We start from the raw sequence: 17,407 nt of genomic DNA, 5'->3' as shown, positions 1-17,407 counted from the left end.
CATTGATTTTCTTTTTTAGCCGATGACCTGAAATTAGACATTTAGTAGCTGAATTTATCAGCATTCTTTTTTGAGATTAATGTTAAATAATTGGACTTTAAACAAAAGGCCAAAATAGGAGTTCCAACTTCCGATTTAAGCGCCCAACAGGCTTATTGAGCTTGTATAGAATTGAACAATAATCCGGATACACTCTACTTTTGCAAAGTTACCAAGAAGATCTTATGATCAAGATAATCACACAAAAATATGAAATCATGTTATCCTAAGGAGGGAAGCTTACTTCAATTTCATTCATCAGCTTCATAGCTTCAATAATGCAGAGTACTTGTCCCTTGTTGATTTTATCACCAATCTACAAAAGAGGAGAAAAATAAGTAAAATGCAGTATGTGATCTCCTTAGATTTCATCTAAGGAAGAATGAAACTAGCAATCACCTTAACAAAAGAAGCCAGTCCTGGACCAGGGCTTCTGTAAAATGTCCCTGACATAGGACTCTTAAGTGGAGGATGCGACGTCTTTGACTTCTTTAAAGATTTAGGGGTAGATGCAGGGACAGGAGGTGCCGGTGATGCAGGAGAAGGTGAAGGCAGAGCAGTGACGGGAGATGCTTGTGGAATTGCTGATGAAACAGGCACAGGGGGTTGCATCATAACAACTTGTGCTGGTTGAGACTGAGGCAAAGCCTCCTTTTTCCGAATGATAACCTCACAATTATGTTGCCTCAGCTGCAGTTCAGCAATGTCCCTTGAGTCAACAAGTCTGCATCACAAAGATGTAAAGCAAAGTCAGTTTTTATATACTATAAAGACGAATAAACAAACAGCTAGAGAGGTAGAAGTCTTCGTCTTACTTCACTAGGTATATGATTTGAGAGATAAACTCAGCTGTGGCCTTCTCCGACATTGGAGCTGAAGGTGGTGAAAATTGTTCATCTTTCACATCCTTCCCTTTGGCTGCTGATATTTCTGCCTTGCTCTCAGAAAATGCTGCATCGTTGGCGGATCCACTAACAACCTAAGCCGTGATGTAAAGCGGTACCCCAAGAATGAGAAACGAATGGACCAAAACAATAAAAGCAAACAAACAAAACCAAAACTACGAACCTGAACAACACAAGATGCATCTTACCTCATTCAATTTGACCTTCGCAGTGATAGGGTGGTCGCGGCGGAACGCCAATCCCTACAATGCGGAAGCCGTAGTAACATCACGCGTGTACTGCCCATATAGAAAACAAGAAAGGAAAACATTTTTGCACAAGGAAATGTTTAGTAAGCTCCAGTTTGGCTCCAAAGACAAGACGAAACTATCCAATTAAATTTGACATCGTTCAGATTCACAAATCAATCAAAGAACAGAAACCCACAACGCATTAGGAACGTGGGCTTCAAATGGCCAATAGAAAATCGAAAAGAATGATAAAAGTTCCCAACTCCTAACCAAATGTCGGCATTTTCATTTTAAGTTTCACAATCACAGAAATCAAATCGGAAGAGGCTACAATAAATAGGTTATTGAGAACAGATCCATGCGAAGCGATAGGGGAGAAAAATGAAACCGAGGGTAGATTTAGCGGACCTTGTCGGGGAAGAGAATAGGTTTCGTTGGCCTCGATGGAAGTGGAAAGGAGGCGGAAGCAAGCTGTCTGCGAGAGGAGGAAGAAGCAGCGAAGGCGGCGGCGGAGACCTGCGGCGGGATTGTTGGAGCAGCGTGAATCGAGGAGGCGGAGGCTACCATCGTCGCGGGAGGCGGTTCAACAACGGCGACAGATTGGGAGTTCAGTGACGCTCGGTTTTGGATTGGGGTGAGAAAAGGGTCATTACCGGAGGGAAAGAAAATATTTATGTTGGAAGTAGAGAAGATTTATTTGCATTATTTTATTTTTAAAAAAAATAAATTTATAAAATTGTAAAAATATTTCAACTTTTTAAAATTTATATTTACAGGACGGAGATAAATAATAAAATTTTATCAATATTACGTATAAAAATTGAAATATAAAAATTCTTAAAATAAATAATCCATCCTTTTGAGTCTTATCAGTTCGATGTACTAAGGAGATGTCAATATCATAGAATATAAGCAACTAGACATTAGACGATAATGACACGATGTGTGAGTAGCAATAACACAAAGATAAAATATCTAAATAATAATTTAATTTAAAAATTAATATTTTAAAATAGAAATAAAATTAAAATAAAATATTTTAAATTTTCTTTCCCTTTCTTACATCCTAAATCAACGTGTAAAAAATTCTAGCAATTGATGAACATACAAAAGTAAAATTTATCATCTCTTTTTCCTCCTTAACTCACTCCATCTGTTAAAGTTCTCCTTCTCCCTTTTTACATGTCCATCACTTCCAAATAATGCGTTAAGCCATTGACAAAGAGGGTGAATTTTTTATCCACTGGATGACGAATTTCGGAACCTTTTTAAGTATTCGACTGATGGATTTTGCATTTTTTTTACTTTACATATAAATTAGTTTGCATTTATTTATTTTGATACTCTAGTATATGGATCTTGGACTCAAATAATTCTTAACCCGATAAATGAATCAAAGGTTCATAAATAAATTTAATGTTGAATTTGATAAGAGTTTATTTATGTTTAAATACACATAAGATCAATTAAATGAATAAGTTGAAATAAGAACGATAATTTCTTTCAAACCCGATGGAAGATCCGATATTCAACTCGAATGGAAAGGATATGGAAGAATTTTTTAGATCTGATTAAATAATCCTGTACGAGGATTTTCAGATACAATACAAAGGCGGGTCTAATAAAATTATTTATATCCAATCTGAATATCCGATTAAACTATATATATATATATATATATATAGGAATTTGGTACCCTGCCCGCTTAATCTACACGCGTGGTGTATGATAGAAAATTCTGGATGCCCCAAACAATAATAGTATCATTTTTTATTATTTTATATTTATTTATTTTGGTTCACGATTAAGTCATTTAAAATTTTTCTTTTAAAGTTGAGGGGTTATATTATAGTATTAAGAAAAAAAATCAAATAAAAAAATTTAATTGCTCACGGAGTGTACCAGAATGCGGGATAACAACTCGGCACACCCAAGAGCAACTAAATTTTTTTATTTTGAATTTTTTTTATGTATTTAATAGTATAACTCAACTCCTAAACCTTGAAGGGAAATAACCGTAAGCCAAATAAAATAAAATGACACTGTTACTGTTTTAGACTTCCAGAATATTTCTAAGCGTCCAGAATATTCTATATATATAATAACTTTTTTTCTTTCATTTAATCGATGATTGAAAAAAAATAAGTCCTTCCTTCTCCTCCTTCTCGGCTTCTCCACTCATAATTTATAGATATTTATTTTATTATTGTTGAATTATATATATATATATTTTAGATGTGATGTTAATTCTAATATGCTTTTATTAAATGATGATAGTTGGATGAAATGAAGAAAATTATTAATATAGAAGATATCCGATCCTTCGATGGGTATGAGGATGATGATGAGTATCCGATCCTCTAATGAGTATGAGAATGATGATGAAAATTGAATACCTGAAGATATAGATGAATATAATAAATAAGGATGAGAATAGAGGATATTTACTTCGACTCAAATCCGACCCATTGCAAACTTTAAGCTTGAATAACTTATTAAATTAAACGAATAAGGTTGGATACATATATGTTCAATTTGTTAATATTTGTGAATAACTTTTATGAACAATATTCATAAACAATATTCGTGAACAATGTTTATGAACTATATTTATCAATAAAACTCTTATCAACATCGAAATTGGATCGAACTAAATGTTCAATCCTTCTCGTATCAATTCAATAGCCTCGCTCCAATCTCTCTCGCAATAGTATTGCGATGTAGCACAGTTAAATTGATTACAATGAAATAAATTGTTGAAGTAGACCAGAGTCAAATCTCGACAAAGTCGAGGTAATACCCTTCTCCATCGTGACCAATAACGGAACCAGTCCGGATGATTTAATCTGGCTGATTTGAACTCTTGGACTACATCGACAGTATACGCTGGACTATCTCTTAAATTTTTTCCCCATCCTTAAATCTAAATTTTTTTTCTACTCGTCGCCGTCGGACCCCCTGGGCTATAGCTCGGATAATGATAAACTTGGCTCCGCCTTTAATCGTGACTAATTGTAACTTTTTGATTTACTTCTTTATAGATAATCATGAAACTGACCGTGTGAGATTATTGGGATGATAAATTTCACTTGTAGTTGAAGCGATGTCTAATAGCTCATCAAGGTTCAAGAGCATGTATCTATAAATAAGATATCTAATTAAAGATGGTAAATGGATCTGCCACCGTAGCGACTTTTTTAAGTCGGTTCAATGAATATGAAAGAAAGTAAATTCAAATATATAAATAAAAAAAATGATAAATCCCAATCAGTCTCATGGACTCAATCCCTGAGGATGATCGGTTCGGTTCCACGAAAGTTTCTCACCGACCACCAGGATAAATCGGGAAGCGCATACGACGGCCAATCCAGATGCCCAACATCCTTTGATTGTGTTCCCCATTTGAAAGAAAATTCTTACAAATACGCTGTAGTTGGAGATCGAACCGCGAGTCTCTAGGTCACAACTCGGATGCCCTACTGCACCATTATACCAGAGACCAAATATATAAATAAAAGATGTATAATAAAGTGAATCACAGATTATATAATTTTACTATTATATCAGAAATGTCAACCTGATCTACCGGGTTCAAGTTAGAGTGAGTCGTTGACACCCAGGTCAGGCTCGGCTTTGACTCGGACGGAGACGGTGTGGCGAGGGACGAGGCGGGCCCACCTTATCCCGCGCGTTCAAACGCTCGCCGTTTGTTCGCTTGGGGCTCCTGCGGTGCGAGCGGGAGCGCGAGCGAGAGACCACTCACCATCAAGCTCAAGAGCGACCTCCGCCTCACCGCCACGATGGGCTAATCTACACCCTTCTCAGACCCGCTGCCGATGCCTTCCGCTGTGTTCTCCTCCGCCCTCTCCCCTCCTGTTCCCTGCGGCCTCGTCTGCGCCCGCCGTTGCTGTTCCTTCCACCCGACCACGCTTTCCGGCTCCTTCTCCTGCCGTCGCCGTCGACTCGTCGGTCGAGGTACCCATTCTAGTCGTTTTCCTAGTCTTCATGCTTGTGCGCGCGGGCGTGTGTGATTTTAGTTCGATTCGCAGATTAGTTTAAGTAGTTGGCTCTCGGAGTTCTCTTAGTCTTCCTTTTGGGCGAAAATAACAATTTTTATGTGTGGTTTATTGAAATCCTTTTATTTTCTCTCGTTGGTACGCTTCCATTGTGGTTGGAGGAGCTTATTCTGTTTTTAACCGAAAAGTATTATGTTATGGTTAGTCCAGTCGGATCGAGGTTAGTCAAGTCCGAGAATGGCTTATCGATCTCGACTCAGTGTGATTCATAGAGGCCGAATCGAGCCGAATCCCCCGGCATACTGATCCTCTAGTCGAGTCGTGTGGTCCGAGTCGGGCCAGTTGGGTCGGGAATCTCGTGGAAGCTCTTCACAGCATGGATCCGAATCCTCCGAGTGGACCGAGTCGGCCCTTCAGGCCAATCCGAATCCCTGACACGGATCCTCCTTCCCAAGCCGAGTCGATGTCTTTTGATTTTCCTTACCCTGCTCCTTAAAGACCACTCCTTCCACCGTACATTCTTGAAGGTCCCCCTGACATCCCTGTAACAAATCATGGTAATGCCCTGACAGATGTACGTGATATGACCCCTCAAATACAAGTCAACGATGGGACACACACTCTGACTATCCCATGTCCTCTTACAAGTCCATAACAATGATGGGACCTTCACCATATCTACGAAGGGACATGACTCCCCAAACTCATATATAAGGTTGGATCCGTAGAGGAAAGAGGTACGCATTCTCACCTTTTCTGCTTTTCCTCTAACCTTTGCTCGCCATTTTTTCCTCTTGACGAACTGACTTAAGCATCGGAGTGGTCGCGCCAGGGCAACTCCTGACCTTCCTTCTCACGGTCGTTGTGATCGCAGGTTCAAGCAGCTTCACGATCTCCTCTTCGCCTACCTTCATCCAAGTGTGGCGTTAAGAAGAGTTGGCGCATATAGGAGCGGATCTCAACAGGAACATATTAGGCAGAATATTAACTGCGCGGACTCTTGCAAAGTAAAGATTGAAATTTAAAGCTGGCGTAGCAATTGACTCCATTCGTAGGAGGGGTGCACCGTCTGCACTGACCAAATTATATTATTGAATCTAGAAATTATTGTGTATTAGAATGCATATTGAATAGTTGCAAACATTCATGAGTTAGTTCCTGCTCTTGCACTTTCTTTTACATCAATGGAACTTTCCATGCATTTGCTGGCGTGTGTTCCCATATACATTTTCCTTTTTTTCCCCTTTGTTTTTGGAAAAAAAAATAGCCCAAGTACTTTTGATTTGTGCTTGATTCTACTTAGTGTTTTATTTCTTTCTTTCTGTTTCAGCTCTATTCTAAGCACTAAGTAGTCTAAACAGATTTATCCATGATAATACAGCTGTAGATGGATCTAAAGAAAGTCAGATATCTTTGGTTGCAAATCAAATATCTGAGTCAGACAGGTTAGTTGATGGCATGGACTTTGGTGAACTATGCAATGAATTTGAGTGCATCAGTAGCCCTCAGGTGGAATCAACAGCAAGACAGCTTGTTAGGGATATACTAGAGCTGCGAGAAGGAAATCGTGCATTGAGTTCTTATTCAGTCTCTGTCAAATATAAGGTAATTGCTTTGAGGGTTTCAGTTGTTTTTTCCTCACATTCTCATGGATATTGTTTTTTAATCTTTAGTTGTTTCAAAACATGTGACAGACATATAGAGGGGAGGCTGTTAGTGGTATTGACTATGACATGTGTTCTCTAAGTTCCTAACTTTGACAAAAAAAATTTGGTTAGTTTTATTTATAGGCATCAGATCAAAATTTAAATTGCCCTCCCACATGTAAACATTGTGTTTGTCATTGATTTAAAAGAATACCACATAATTGGTGATTGGTGCATTAGAAGCGATGTTGTTGAAATCGGCCAATGAGAGGGATGCTGAGGTGGAGGCTATAGTGTGGAGTCTGTCTATGTGGTGGTTGTAGAGGTGGAGATGTAGTCTGACTTGCATAGAGATGTCTGACTTGCACACACGAGAGTAAACGTTAGAGGGTGCAAACATCAAAGGGGGGTGCCGGAAGTTGTTTTTGGCGAAGCCCCTCCATTGCTTAAGTCACTAGCAGAAAGTAGCTAGTAAGAAAGCTAGAGATTCATTAGCCTTTAAATGAAATACATACTTGGCATTGTGAGGTACCTACAATGATCGTGCCTGTGATCTCTAGAAAGTCAAGGACCATCAATTAATCCTAGCTTAATGGAGATTTAATTATGATGGCCTTTGTTAATGTCAACATTCAATTGTTACTAATCAGAAATGATGATTGTGGAGGGACTGTTATAGGGCCATAGGCCATGTTTGCTCATCGCCGATAACAACATGGGTAGCAACTCTATCTAGGGAATACTTGGAGATGGGCCATGGATGCAGCCTACCGAGCTTGGAGTATAGAGCTCGGGGAGCTGAGCTCGAAGCTGAGAGCTCGGGGTGGAGAGCTCGAGAAACAACTCTGTGAACTTGGGGAATTGAGTTGAGTGGAGAGATTGGAGAAATGAGCTTCTTAATAGTTGATGGCATTCACTTGCCGACCTTCATAAGTGTTGAATATTGACCTAGCTTAGGAGGTCGCCCCTTAGCCCAAGATCTTGGAATATGTGTGATACGCCGACCAAAAGTGGGACCACGTAGGCATGACCTACTAACATGGAATGAGGTCGTTATCACAGTGTATCAATAAGTAACAATGAGTAGTAATATCAATTACCATGAAAATCAACAATTAGGGATTTCAACATTCAGCAAGCACAACAATATTACCTTAAACTCATTTGACTTCTTAATTGATATGTTTGGTATATCAAACAATGACCAAGTTGCATGAAATAATTCCAATCATGTTTATGCACGTCCTAATCCAAGCAAGAAAAACAATGTTGATAATTCTTAAAACTGCTGCTCAGCATACATCCAATGTAGAGAATATCATAAGATTCTGACACAGTCAAGATAATTTTATATAGTTATGTGCTACTCTTGAACACTGGTAAATTGTGAGACCAATCTCCATATACGATTCTAATAAAACACATGAGGATCCTTGTAATTTGGGTTCCATCACATGAGGTAATTTGAAACACCTTGACAACTTAGATTACTTAGAAAATACAATCAAGTATGATAATGGAGATTTTTGTTGCAAAAAGAATCCTTTTGAGATATATAATACTGAACAATATTTTAAGCTCATGTGGACTGAAAAATGCTTTAAGCTCATGATTTTTCACATCCTATAAAATGGGTCTGCTTTTGGAGTTCATAGATATCATATACTACTGAGGTAAGTGGTTGTTCTTGTGGGTGAATTGTCAAGGTTTATGTTTGTGTTAGAGCATTTTTGCTTGAACTTTGTTTTATTTTAATGCCAAAGTGTTGTGATACATTATGTGTACTTTTCCAAGACTGCTAAAAACATCCATTTTTGGCTATCAGCTTCTAGTTATTCAATTTTCTTTAGGTACAGAATCTCATTACTCTGGACACTTCAGAAAGTATAAGTAGTTTTGTAGGATTACCCTAACTGAGTTGATCAGAAGTCTGATACAAGATTTCCTGATTTTTATTCTACAAAAGAAAAATAAGAGAAAGACCAGTTGCCTACGACCTAATCTGATTAGTGAAACAACAATTGCTGTAAGATTGTGAGATATCCTGGTTGCTTGTTCCTTTTCACCAAAAAGCTATTTCATTTTCATGCGTAGGAATCATGGTGTATGCTTCATATTGACTGCAGGATCCAATTAGGAGCTTTGTTGGGCGTGAAAAATACAACAGACCTCTCTGGCCAATTGATGCACTGGAAAATCCATCAGTAGTAAGAGCTTGCAATGCTATTTCCTTTTATTTACGGTTTTATGCTAGTTTATTTGCTATTTCTAAAATACAGTGGAGAAGCTAATTAATATTCAAAAAGAAGTACCCCTGACAATTTTTGATGATGAGGTTATGCATTTCTTGTGAGGGTAACATAATACATTTGATGAAACAATTGGAGAAAGAGGGGATTAATGAGTCAAAAATGAAATGATGCTAGCTCAGTAGGATCTCGTATCTCTGTTCCATGCTGAGATATCAAATGTTTGTGTTATTCTTATTCTGTCCAATAATATTGACACCTTTATGGTAGTATATCATAATTCGACTTCTTGCACTGACCTGAATAGGCTGAAAAATTGTATCATCTAGAAGACCCATGACTGATACAAGCAGTTATTGTAGCTACACATTTCTACTACCAATATCATTATTTTCCAATTTGTACAACTATCCTTAATTTGATCAACCCAAAGAATTGAGATTTGTCCTGGTTTTTCTGCTACTTGAAATTGCTTGATTTGATTTCATATCTTTATGTACACCATGAATGTAAGTTGAAAATGAGTTGCCTAATAATCAAAGCAATATCAATATTGAATATGATATCACAACAGAAACACAACATGACTTGAAACATAAATTCCAAAGACAATATCTGAAACTGACATGATACGATGCGATTATGAAAATGTGAAATGACTTGATGTATTTATCAAATAAATAATGTTTTCCACACAATATGTATTATCTTTTTTGTAACTTGCGACACAGATCCAATTATCAGTCCCTACTAGTAATAGATCTATTGTTTGAGCGAGTTAGAATAACTAATTTAGTTTTTTTAATTTTAAATTCAATTTATTCATGATTATATAGAACTCCTAAATCTGGGTGTATGAATTGCCTCTCTCATAACCTTCTACTTGCTGCTCTAATGTTGCATCAATGAAACTGTACACCTTGTCGTACATTTGTCAATATCACCCGTTCAATATTGCATACAATCAATTTCAAAGCACATTTATGAACATTATGATTGTTGGAAAATTGCAACTATAGAGCATCTAATTTTGGCTCATTTGTCAGGCAGTGCAGGAAATGGTAATGCTATCAACAAGTGTTCTAAGCATAAAATGGACTCTCAAAGGGAAACCTAAGAACCCTGCCATTGCAAGCTTAGGAGGAGACCTGAAAATTCAAGTGCATTCTCTTTTCATCTTAAACCAAATAAGCGGTCAAGTTATCGAACATGAAGAATCATGGGATCTGTCTCAATCATCACCTCTCGCTCAGGCATATTTTTGGGTTTCTCGGAGTCTTTTCTCTGCAATTGAATCTGTCAAAGATACAGTTGATGCTGTTAAGACTACAACCACACGTCTGTCAACTCAAAAGGATAACTTGGAGATCTACCCAGATCCCTCTGTTGATCCAACAAAGGTAACACTAAATCTACTGCATACACCTTTTTTCCCTGTAGAAGATATCTATTTTAAGTATTACGACATTACTATCGTAAGCCTAAGATATCTGATTTTAACAGTCGAACATGTTTAAGTCACTCTCTTATTTCTTTATTTGTTTCCTTGCAAAACTGAAACATACCAGTTTAGAGTTTTGAAAGTATAAAGATGTTTTTGTTTCCACGAAGATGAACATGTTTTTATCCCATGCACACATGTGAAGTATTGGAAGAAGGTTGACACGAGATACCATTTATCTAATCTCTCATATCACGAGAATAGAAAGGAAACATAAAGAGTTGTGTTCTTTTAATTTGAGTTATTGTTGTTGTATATCTCTATGGTGATCAGAAAATTAGCTTTAGATATTCATATCACTGAGACACTTGTGCCTTCTTTCTTCAGTTCTTTCAGAGGGAGGGTGACTTGCAGAGAGATGTTTATCAGATTGCTCTTTTCTTAGCCGTGGTATACTTCGTTGTACAGTTCCTGAGAACAACCCTTTGAAATTCGACACTTCACCAAAATTTTGTAAATTCAAAATGTACAAATGGGTATGTAATCCTAAACATGGAACCTTCTTCTGTGCTACATACGTATATACTTCAGGTCTGGCCATAGGAATGTTTTTACAACTCAACAATGGAAGTATTTGGCTAAGGCAAATCAGTGTAGGACCAGAATTGAAAATTTTGTTAGTGTTTTCTTGAGACAAGATTGCATAACTTTGCACAAGAAGATCAGTTCATATCCACCATAGTTCTATTTTAGTTCTGGTTAAGAAATCTATCTTGAAAAAAGAAGTTCCAAAAATTGATTAAACTCAATTGTTAAAAAGTTCAATAACATGTTAAAATTACTCTAGAAAATTGACTCCGGACGAGACAATGATTATCTTGCGGGCTGTATTGATTTCATTAGTTCGACTATAAGTATCTGAATTTCTTTGTCCCACATTCTCCCTCTGTTTCTCTCCTATTTCTGCTTGTACTAGATAACTGGTCACTTACATCAAAACCCATTTAATTTTTATCATAAATGAGCTTTGGATTAAACAGCTTCAAAAAACATCATCCCTCACCAATGTGAGGTGAGAGTGAGCTACAACAAGACCTTCCTCCCATTGCTAGTGGTAGCAAAGCTTTTGTTGCAATATGTCATTGCCAATGTCTTATTTTTACACTATAGCTATAAGAACACTTACTGCAAGATACACTCATGACAAAAGGATAGGATAGAAACAACTATCCAAGGGCATCCAAAAAAATGATGCATTAGCTTAAACAAGGCTTCTTAAAGTTCAAAGTGGTATAGATCAGTTAAAAAAACTGATCAAAAGAAATTTCAGAACAACAAAAAGATAAAGACAAAGAAAGGGAAACAAAGGCTATTGATCTACACAAGTACCATCAAAAGACTGCAACTTTGAGCTTTGCTTCTCCAATTTACTTCATCACAAGTGTTGAAAGTCGCAAAATGTAGGTAGGCCTGCTGCTCCTTGGCTCATTTGCTCAAATATTTAGAATATTTTCCAAGATTCAGAGATAAATTAAGAAAGCCAAGCTCCAACTTTGTTCTAAGGCACCATATTGGGATGACTGCTCTCCTGCTATTAGCACTCTCTTCACTTGTTACAGTTTATTTTTTGATCAAGAAGCTGTTCCTTAAGCTTTAATCCCAGTTATGCAATACAATTGAGGCAGAGAAGAACCGAGCAAAAATGCCACCTCTGTTTTTCTGCAAAGAAAAGAAAACAAACAAAAAAGAACAACAATTAAAACAAAATAAACAGAGAAAAGTACAGCTGAAGATGCTAGAATTATGGCTTTCTTTGGCATTTGATGAAGGATCTTTGGGGGTATCTTATAGAGGTCTTCATCAACAGCCCTTTCGTTCCTCTCACTCTTTCTCCTTTACATACTCCAGCTTCTTCCCTTCCTGCTTTTCCTTCAGTGCAGCAAACAAATTCTGTGAAAACAATTAACAAGAATTGTTGTAAACATAGTGATGTTTTTTGTTAGTACCGATGGAATCAAAATATCTACACAATAGTATGATATTGTCCATTTTGGACCTAAACCCTCATGGTTTTGTTCTTGAGTTTTTTCCAAAAAGGTCTCATTCCAATGGAGATACTTTCCATCCTTTTAATCCCCATGATCTTTTCCATATACTTTAGATGTGAGACTATATTTATACCCTTGCAATCCAACATTCTTTAGGTACATATTTATGACAATTTTAGATATAAAATATTACAATTTTAGTTTAGTTTGAAATGAATAGAAGGTATGTATTTATGATATATATGTTGAAAAATTAATTCCTCCTTGATTTTATGAGTGTATCTAATCATAATGTTTTAATGTTTGACAAACACTTTGTTTTTATTTGATGATTTTTTGTGTGGAGAGAGAGAGAGAGAGAGAGAGATGAATGAGTGGTATAGAAAACGAAGAGAAAGAGAGAAGATAAGAGTGAGTTTCTAAGTATCATAAACAAGCACATCTTTACATTACATGTCAAATATTAACTTATTTTTTAAAAATTATTTTAAATGTAGGTCGAGTTTTAGATTTTCTATAATATTTACAGAAACTACCATTTAAGCCCATTTATTTTTTAAAATATTTTTACACACCATATTATACACTAATAAAATAGGGGTACAAATTAAAAGGACATCCATGACTAAAACGTCATATGAATGCCATTTTTTCAAAAAAAATATCACATGAGCACCCTATTTAAAGTGAACGGTCCAAAATACCCTTTAAAGTAGGGTTGGTTTAAAAATTCAGTGTTTTTGAATCGGATTTAATATTTAGGGTTGAATTACAATCAGTTACTATACTTTATAAAAGCTAACAATCAATTGGTACATGCTATAATAGCAATCTGTTAATTTTTATACAGTTGATTGTGATTAGATAATGTTTATTTAAAATGTAATCGGTGTCCTAGAGTCCTATTTGTTTATTTTACTCATTGAAATGTTATTTTAACTATGTTATTACTCTCTCATAAGCAAAATCAATATAAGATAATGAAATTATTATCAACCAATTGCTACACATTATAGCAGTTATTTGCTAGCTTATATCAGTCGATCGTGATCAGATAATGTTCATTTGAAATATAGTGGGTGTTATGGAGTTTTCTTCGTTTGTTTTGCTCATTGAAATATTTTTTAACTAGATTATCACTCTCCAATAAACAAAATCAACATAAGATAATGAGACTATCGTAGAAGCTAAAAACCAATTACTATTCATTGTAGTAGCTATCTGCTAGTTTTTGTATAGTCAATCGTGATCATATAATATTTATTTGAAATGTAGTGGATGTTACCGAGTCCTCTTTATTTGTTTTGTTCATTGAAATATTATTTTAACTAAGTTATCAATCTCCAATAAGCAAAATCAACATAAGATAATAACATTGCTATAGAAGCTAGCAACTAATTGCTACATATTGTAGCAGCTCTTGCTAATTTTTAAACAATCGATCATGATTGAATAATGTTCATCATGATTGAATAATGTTCATCTGAAATGTAGCAGGTGTTATGGAGTCTCTTTCATTTATTTTGTTCATCGAATTTATTTTAACTAAGCTATCACTTTCTAATAAGCAAAATCAATATAAGATAATAATATTGTTGTAGAAATTGGCATCTAGCACTACACATTGTATCAGTTATCTGTTAACTTTTACACAGTCGATCATGATCAAATATTTTTCATTTAAAATGTAATGGGTGTTATGGAGTCCCCTTTGTTTATTTTACTCATTGAAATATTATTTTAACCATGTTATTACTCTCCAATAAACAAATAAACATAAGACACTGTTGTAGAAGTTAACAACTAGCTGCTATACTTGTAACAACTACCTGCTAGTTTCTACACAATCGATCGTGATCAAATAATATTCATTTGAAATGTAGTAGGTGTTATGTAATCCTCTTCATTTATTTTACTCATTTAAATGTTGTTTAACTTGGTTATCATTTTACAATAAAAAAATCAACATAAGATGATGACACTGTTATATAAGTTAGCAACTATTACTATATGTTGTAATAGCTTTCTGCTAGTTTTTACAAGGTCAATCATGATCAAATAATGGTCGTTTGACATGTAATAAGTGTCATGGAATCTTTTTTGTTTAACCATTTAAGAACATACTAACAATAAAACAAAATATAAAAAACTAAATTTATCGGAGTTTATAATAAGAAAATCTATCTTTGAAATAAGAAAATATGAAAAAAATTTATCATGCAAATAAGATCATAAAAAACTTGCGAATGAAAAAAGGAAAAAAAATCCTACATTACAATGAAAAATTAAACTTAAATTAAAAAGAAGAGAAGAAATTTTTAAATTGAAACTTTAAAGCTCAAATCTTGAATATCAAATCCGATTCATAAATATAAAAAATTTAAATTAGTCTTATATTAAGGATATTTTGGACACTTCATTTTAAATGAGACACTTCTTGAAAATTGGACGTCTATTTGATGTTTTAACAAATGATGACATCCCCTCGATTTTCCAAATGTGCTACATCTTGTACCGTCCATTTCGTCACTCTTATCGAGCGGTCGCTATAAATATCGGATCCCGAAGCTTCTGCATCCGCTTCATTAGGGTTTTTCTTTCCGCCGTCGGTGTACTTTCCCACGCATCTCTGCAATCCTTCCTCGCGCCGATGGCGATCCAGCAACAGGAGGTTAAGCTCTTTAATCGCTGGTCGTTCGAGGATGTCGAGGTTAGAACTCTCACTCGGTGGTGTTTCCGCCGCCTGTTGCTCTTAGCACCTGCCTTGCCCGTGTGAATCTAATGATGTTATTTAGCGCGCATTATCTGCTTTAAGGTTGATTTTCGGTATTTTTAGGTCTTATCTACCATTTTTAAGTATAATCTTTGCATGATGCGTTTGTAATACTTGGAATTTTAGATACCTAGTACATGTTTTGAGAGAACTAGGATTTTTCAGTACGCACAAATGAAAAATACGGCCTTTATTATCTATCAGGTCACAGATTTTCGTGGAGTACTTATTGATTTACTGGCAATAGCATGTACACGCGCTGAATACCCAGCTTTTCCTACGCTTTGTTTTACCAGCAACAGATTGTACAAACAGAGATAAGATTCTAGTGGCCGGCCAAACATGGCTCCATGATCGAGCATACAGTGTACTTTGATTGACCATCCTATTGTATCTGAATTGCAATATCTCCATAAAGAGCAAATACTGGATAAATTTTGTTTGTTTAAATTTATTTGCATACTTTTTAGTTGAATTATAGTATGCAACACATCTTTCAAGATGTCAGAAAATTGGGATGCTCTTCTGCTAACAACAGGTCAGTGACATCTCGCTTGCTGATTACATTGCTGTGACTCCTCCAAAACATGCTACATACCTTCCTCATACTGCTGGAAGATATTCTGCTAAGAGGTTCCGCAAGTCTCAGTGCCCAATTATCGAAAGACTTACCAATTCTTTGATGATGCATGGCCGGAACAATGGAAAGAAGCTTATGGCTGTCTGCATAATTAAACATGCTATGGAAATTATTCATTTGCTTACTGATGCAAATCCAATCCAAATTATCGTTGATGCGATCATTAACAGGTAATTGAATTTTAAACTTGAATCTCATTGCAAGGTCGGATAATGAGGCATACTACATTTCATTTCTCAACCTTGTTTCAGAAAAAACTTTTAAGACTAACCCAAGGCAACTAGCTAATAAATAAGATGGAAACATAGTGTACTAGTTATGCATAGTTTGCTTTGATTTCAGGATTGCATGTTAATCTCACTTGAGCCTGCTTGAAACCTGTATATTATTTTTATTAGCATAAATGTTATGTTGTTATTGGGAGGGTTAAGGTAAGACACTCAGATGCTTGTAACATGTTGAACATAGAGATGTTTCTTTTCTCTTATCTGCATGCCAGTGGTCCAAGAGAAGATGCTACTCGAATTGGGTCTGCTGGTGTCGTCCGGCGTCAGGCAGTTGATATCTCCCCACTGAGGCGGGTTAACCAGGCAATTTACCTCCTCACTACTGGTGCGCGGGAAAGTGCTTTCAGAAACATCAAGACAATTGCTGAGTGCTTGGCTGATGAGTTAATTAATGCAGCTAAGGGTTCCTCCAACAGGTTAGTTCTTCAGGAACTTTTCTGATACTTGGGATTTCCTTCTTCCATATTAACCTCATGTTATGTGTGCATTTAACAGCTATGCGATCAAGAAGAAGGATGAAATTGAGCGTGTTGCCAAAGCGAATCGTTGAGCATGTTGGCTTTCAAATCTACACGCCTTCCCGTTGCACTGTAGGCTTTTCATCGGTTATGAAAATTTTCTTGTAATCTCAGGTATCTTTTAAGCTAAATGAGTATTTAAACTCACATGTGCTTTTAGCTAAACTGAATTCTTGATGCTAGACTAAATTTCTGATTCAAAGAGCTATTCAGTCTTGCACATTGTTACCAAAGGTTGGAGTTTTTCCTTGCCGTTGTGGTTGTTTGTTGGGTTAGCCTGTAAAAGTTAATTATTGGCCTGAATATATTTTTATTACAAGTCCTTTTTATAGAGATGGTAAAAAGTACTCTAATGTGTTGATCACTAGTGCATCTAATGTCCCAACCCAATGGTGCCTAGCTCTGCTGGAGAGATGGTCCTACTATGGGAAGTGCATCTTCAATTCAGATAGATAACCCCTAGTTGCAAAACTGAAAAACAACTGCAAGTTACATTTATTATTATCAATAAATAAATTGGAGAAGAGACATTTCTCTGGTGATTGCACTATACGCAGCTTCAACAATGAAAGTTTTGGATGGAGCTGAAGAACCACGAAGCATCCCATAACTCTT

General features: G+C 36.0%; 3 protein-coding genes across 3 annotated transcripts; 2 read left to right on the top strand and 1 right to left on the bottom strand.

The window, feature by feature from the left end:
- Positions 1-283: 283 nt before the first annotated feature.
- On the bottom strand, positions 284-1,790 carry LOC141845582 (biotin carboxyl carrier protein of acetyl-CoA carboxylase 1, chloroplastic-like; the record flags this gene model as incomplete). Its single annotated transcript, XM_074733644.1, is given in 5 exon segments — positions 284-355; positions 439-763; positions 855-1,018; positions 1,133-1,186; positions 1,583-1,790. Coding segments are annotated over 5 exon segments (774 nt in total), but the record flags the coding sequence as incomplete, so codon positions are not given.
- Positions 1,791-4,914: 3,124 nt separating this feature from the next.
- On the top strand, positions 4,915-11,223 carry LOC141845549 (uncharacterized). Its single transcript, XM_074733607.1, has 5 exons — positions 4,915-5,149; positions 6,572-6,795; positions 8,963-9,043; positions 10,132-10,485; positions 10,914-11,223. Exons 1-5 carry the CDS (start codon positions 5,011-5,013, stop codon positions 11,013-11,015), a joined length of 900 nt encoding a protein of 299 aa, XP_074589708.1. The 5' UTR covers positions 4,915-5,010; the 3' UTR covers positions 11,016-11,223.
- Positions 11,224-15,170: 3,947 nt separating this feature from the next.
- LOC141845070 (small ribosomal subunit protein uS7-like) lies at positions 15,171-17,025 on the top strand. Its single transcript, XM_074733105.1, has 4 exons — positions 15,171-15,284; positions 15,886-16,157; positions 16,487-16,690; positions 16,770-17,025. The coding sequence occupies exons 1-4, from the start codon at positions 15,225-15,227 to the stop codon at positions 16,822-16,824; spliced, it is 591 nt and encodes a 196-aa protein (XP_074589206.1). The 5' UTR covers positions 15,171-15,224; the 3' UTR covers positions 16,825-17,025.
- Positions 17,026-17,407: the final 382 nt, after the last annotated feature.

This window comes from Curcuma longa, chromosome 14, assembly GCF_044706935.1.
Source record: "Curcuma longa cultivar G26 ecotype Majalengka, Jawa Barat chromosome 14, ITB_CL_G26_1.1, whole genome shotgun sequence".
NCBI classification, from domain to species: Eukaryota; Viridiplantae; Streptophyta; class Magnoliopsida; order Zingiberales; family Zingiberaceae; genus Curcuma; species Curcuma longa.
The sequence above is the reverse complement of the archived record's forward strand: the minus strand, read 5'-3'. Positions and strand labels throughout refer to the sequence as shown.

Bases quoted from the DNA above. Each gene is read 5' to 3' on its own strand.
- LOC141845070 (XM_074733105.1), top strand. From the start codon at position 15,225: ATGGCGATCCAGCAACAGGAGGTTAAGCTCTTTAATCGCTGGTCGTTC. The intron at 15,285-15,885 runs GTTAGAACTCTC...TGCTAACAACAG, and splicing joins GGTCGTTCGAGGATGTCGAG to GTCAGTGACATCTCGCTTGC. The intron at 16,158-16,486 runs GTAATTGAATTT...TCTGCATGCCAG, and splicing joins GTTGATGCGATCATTAACAG to TGGTCCAAGAGAAGATGCTA.
- LOC141845549 (XM_074733607.1), top strand. From the start codon at position 5,011: ATGCCTTCCGCTGTGTTCTCCTCCGCCCTCTCCCCTCCTGTTCCCTGC. The intron at 5,150-6,571 runs GTACCCATTCTA...ATGATAATACAG, and splicing joins CCGTCGACTCGTCGGTCGAG to CTGTAGATGGATCTAAAGAA. The intron at 9,044-10,131 runs GTAAGAGCTTGC...CTCATTTGTCAG, and splicing joins CACTGGAAAATCCATCAGTA to GCAGTGCAGGAAATGGTAAT.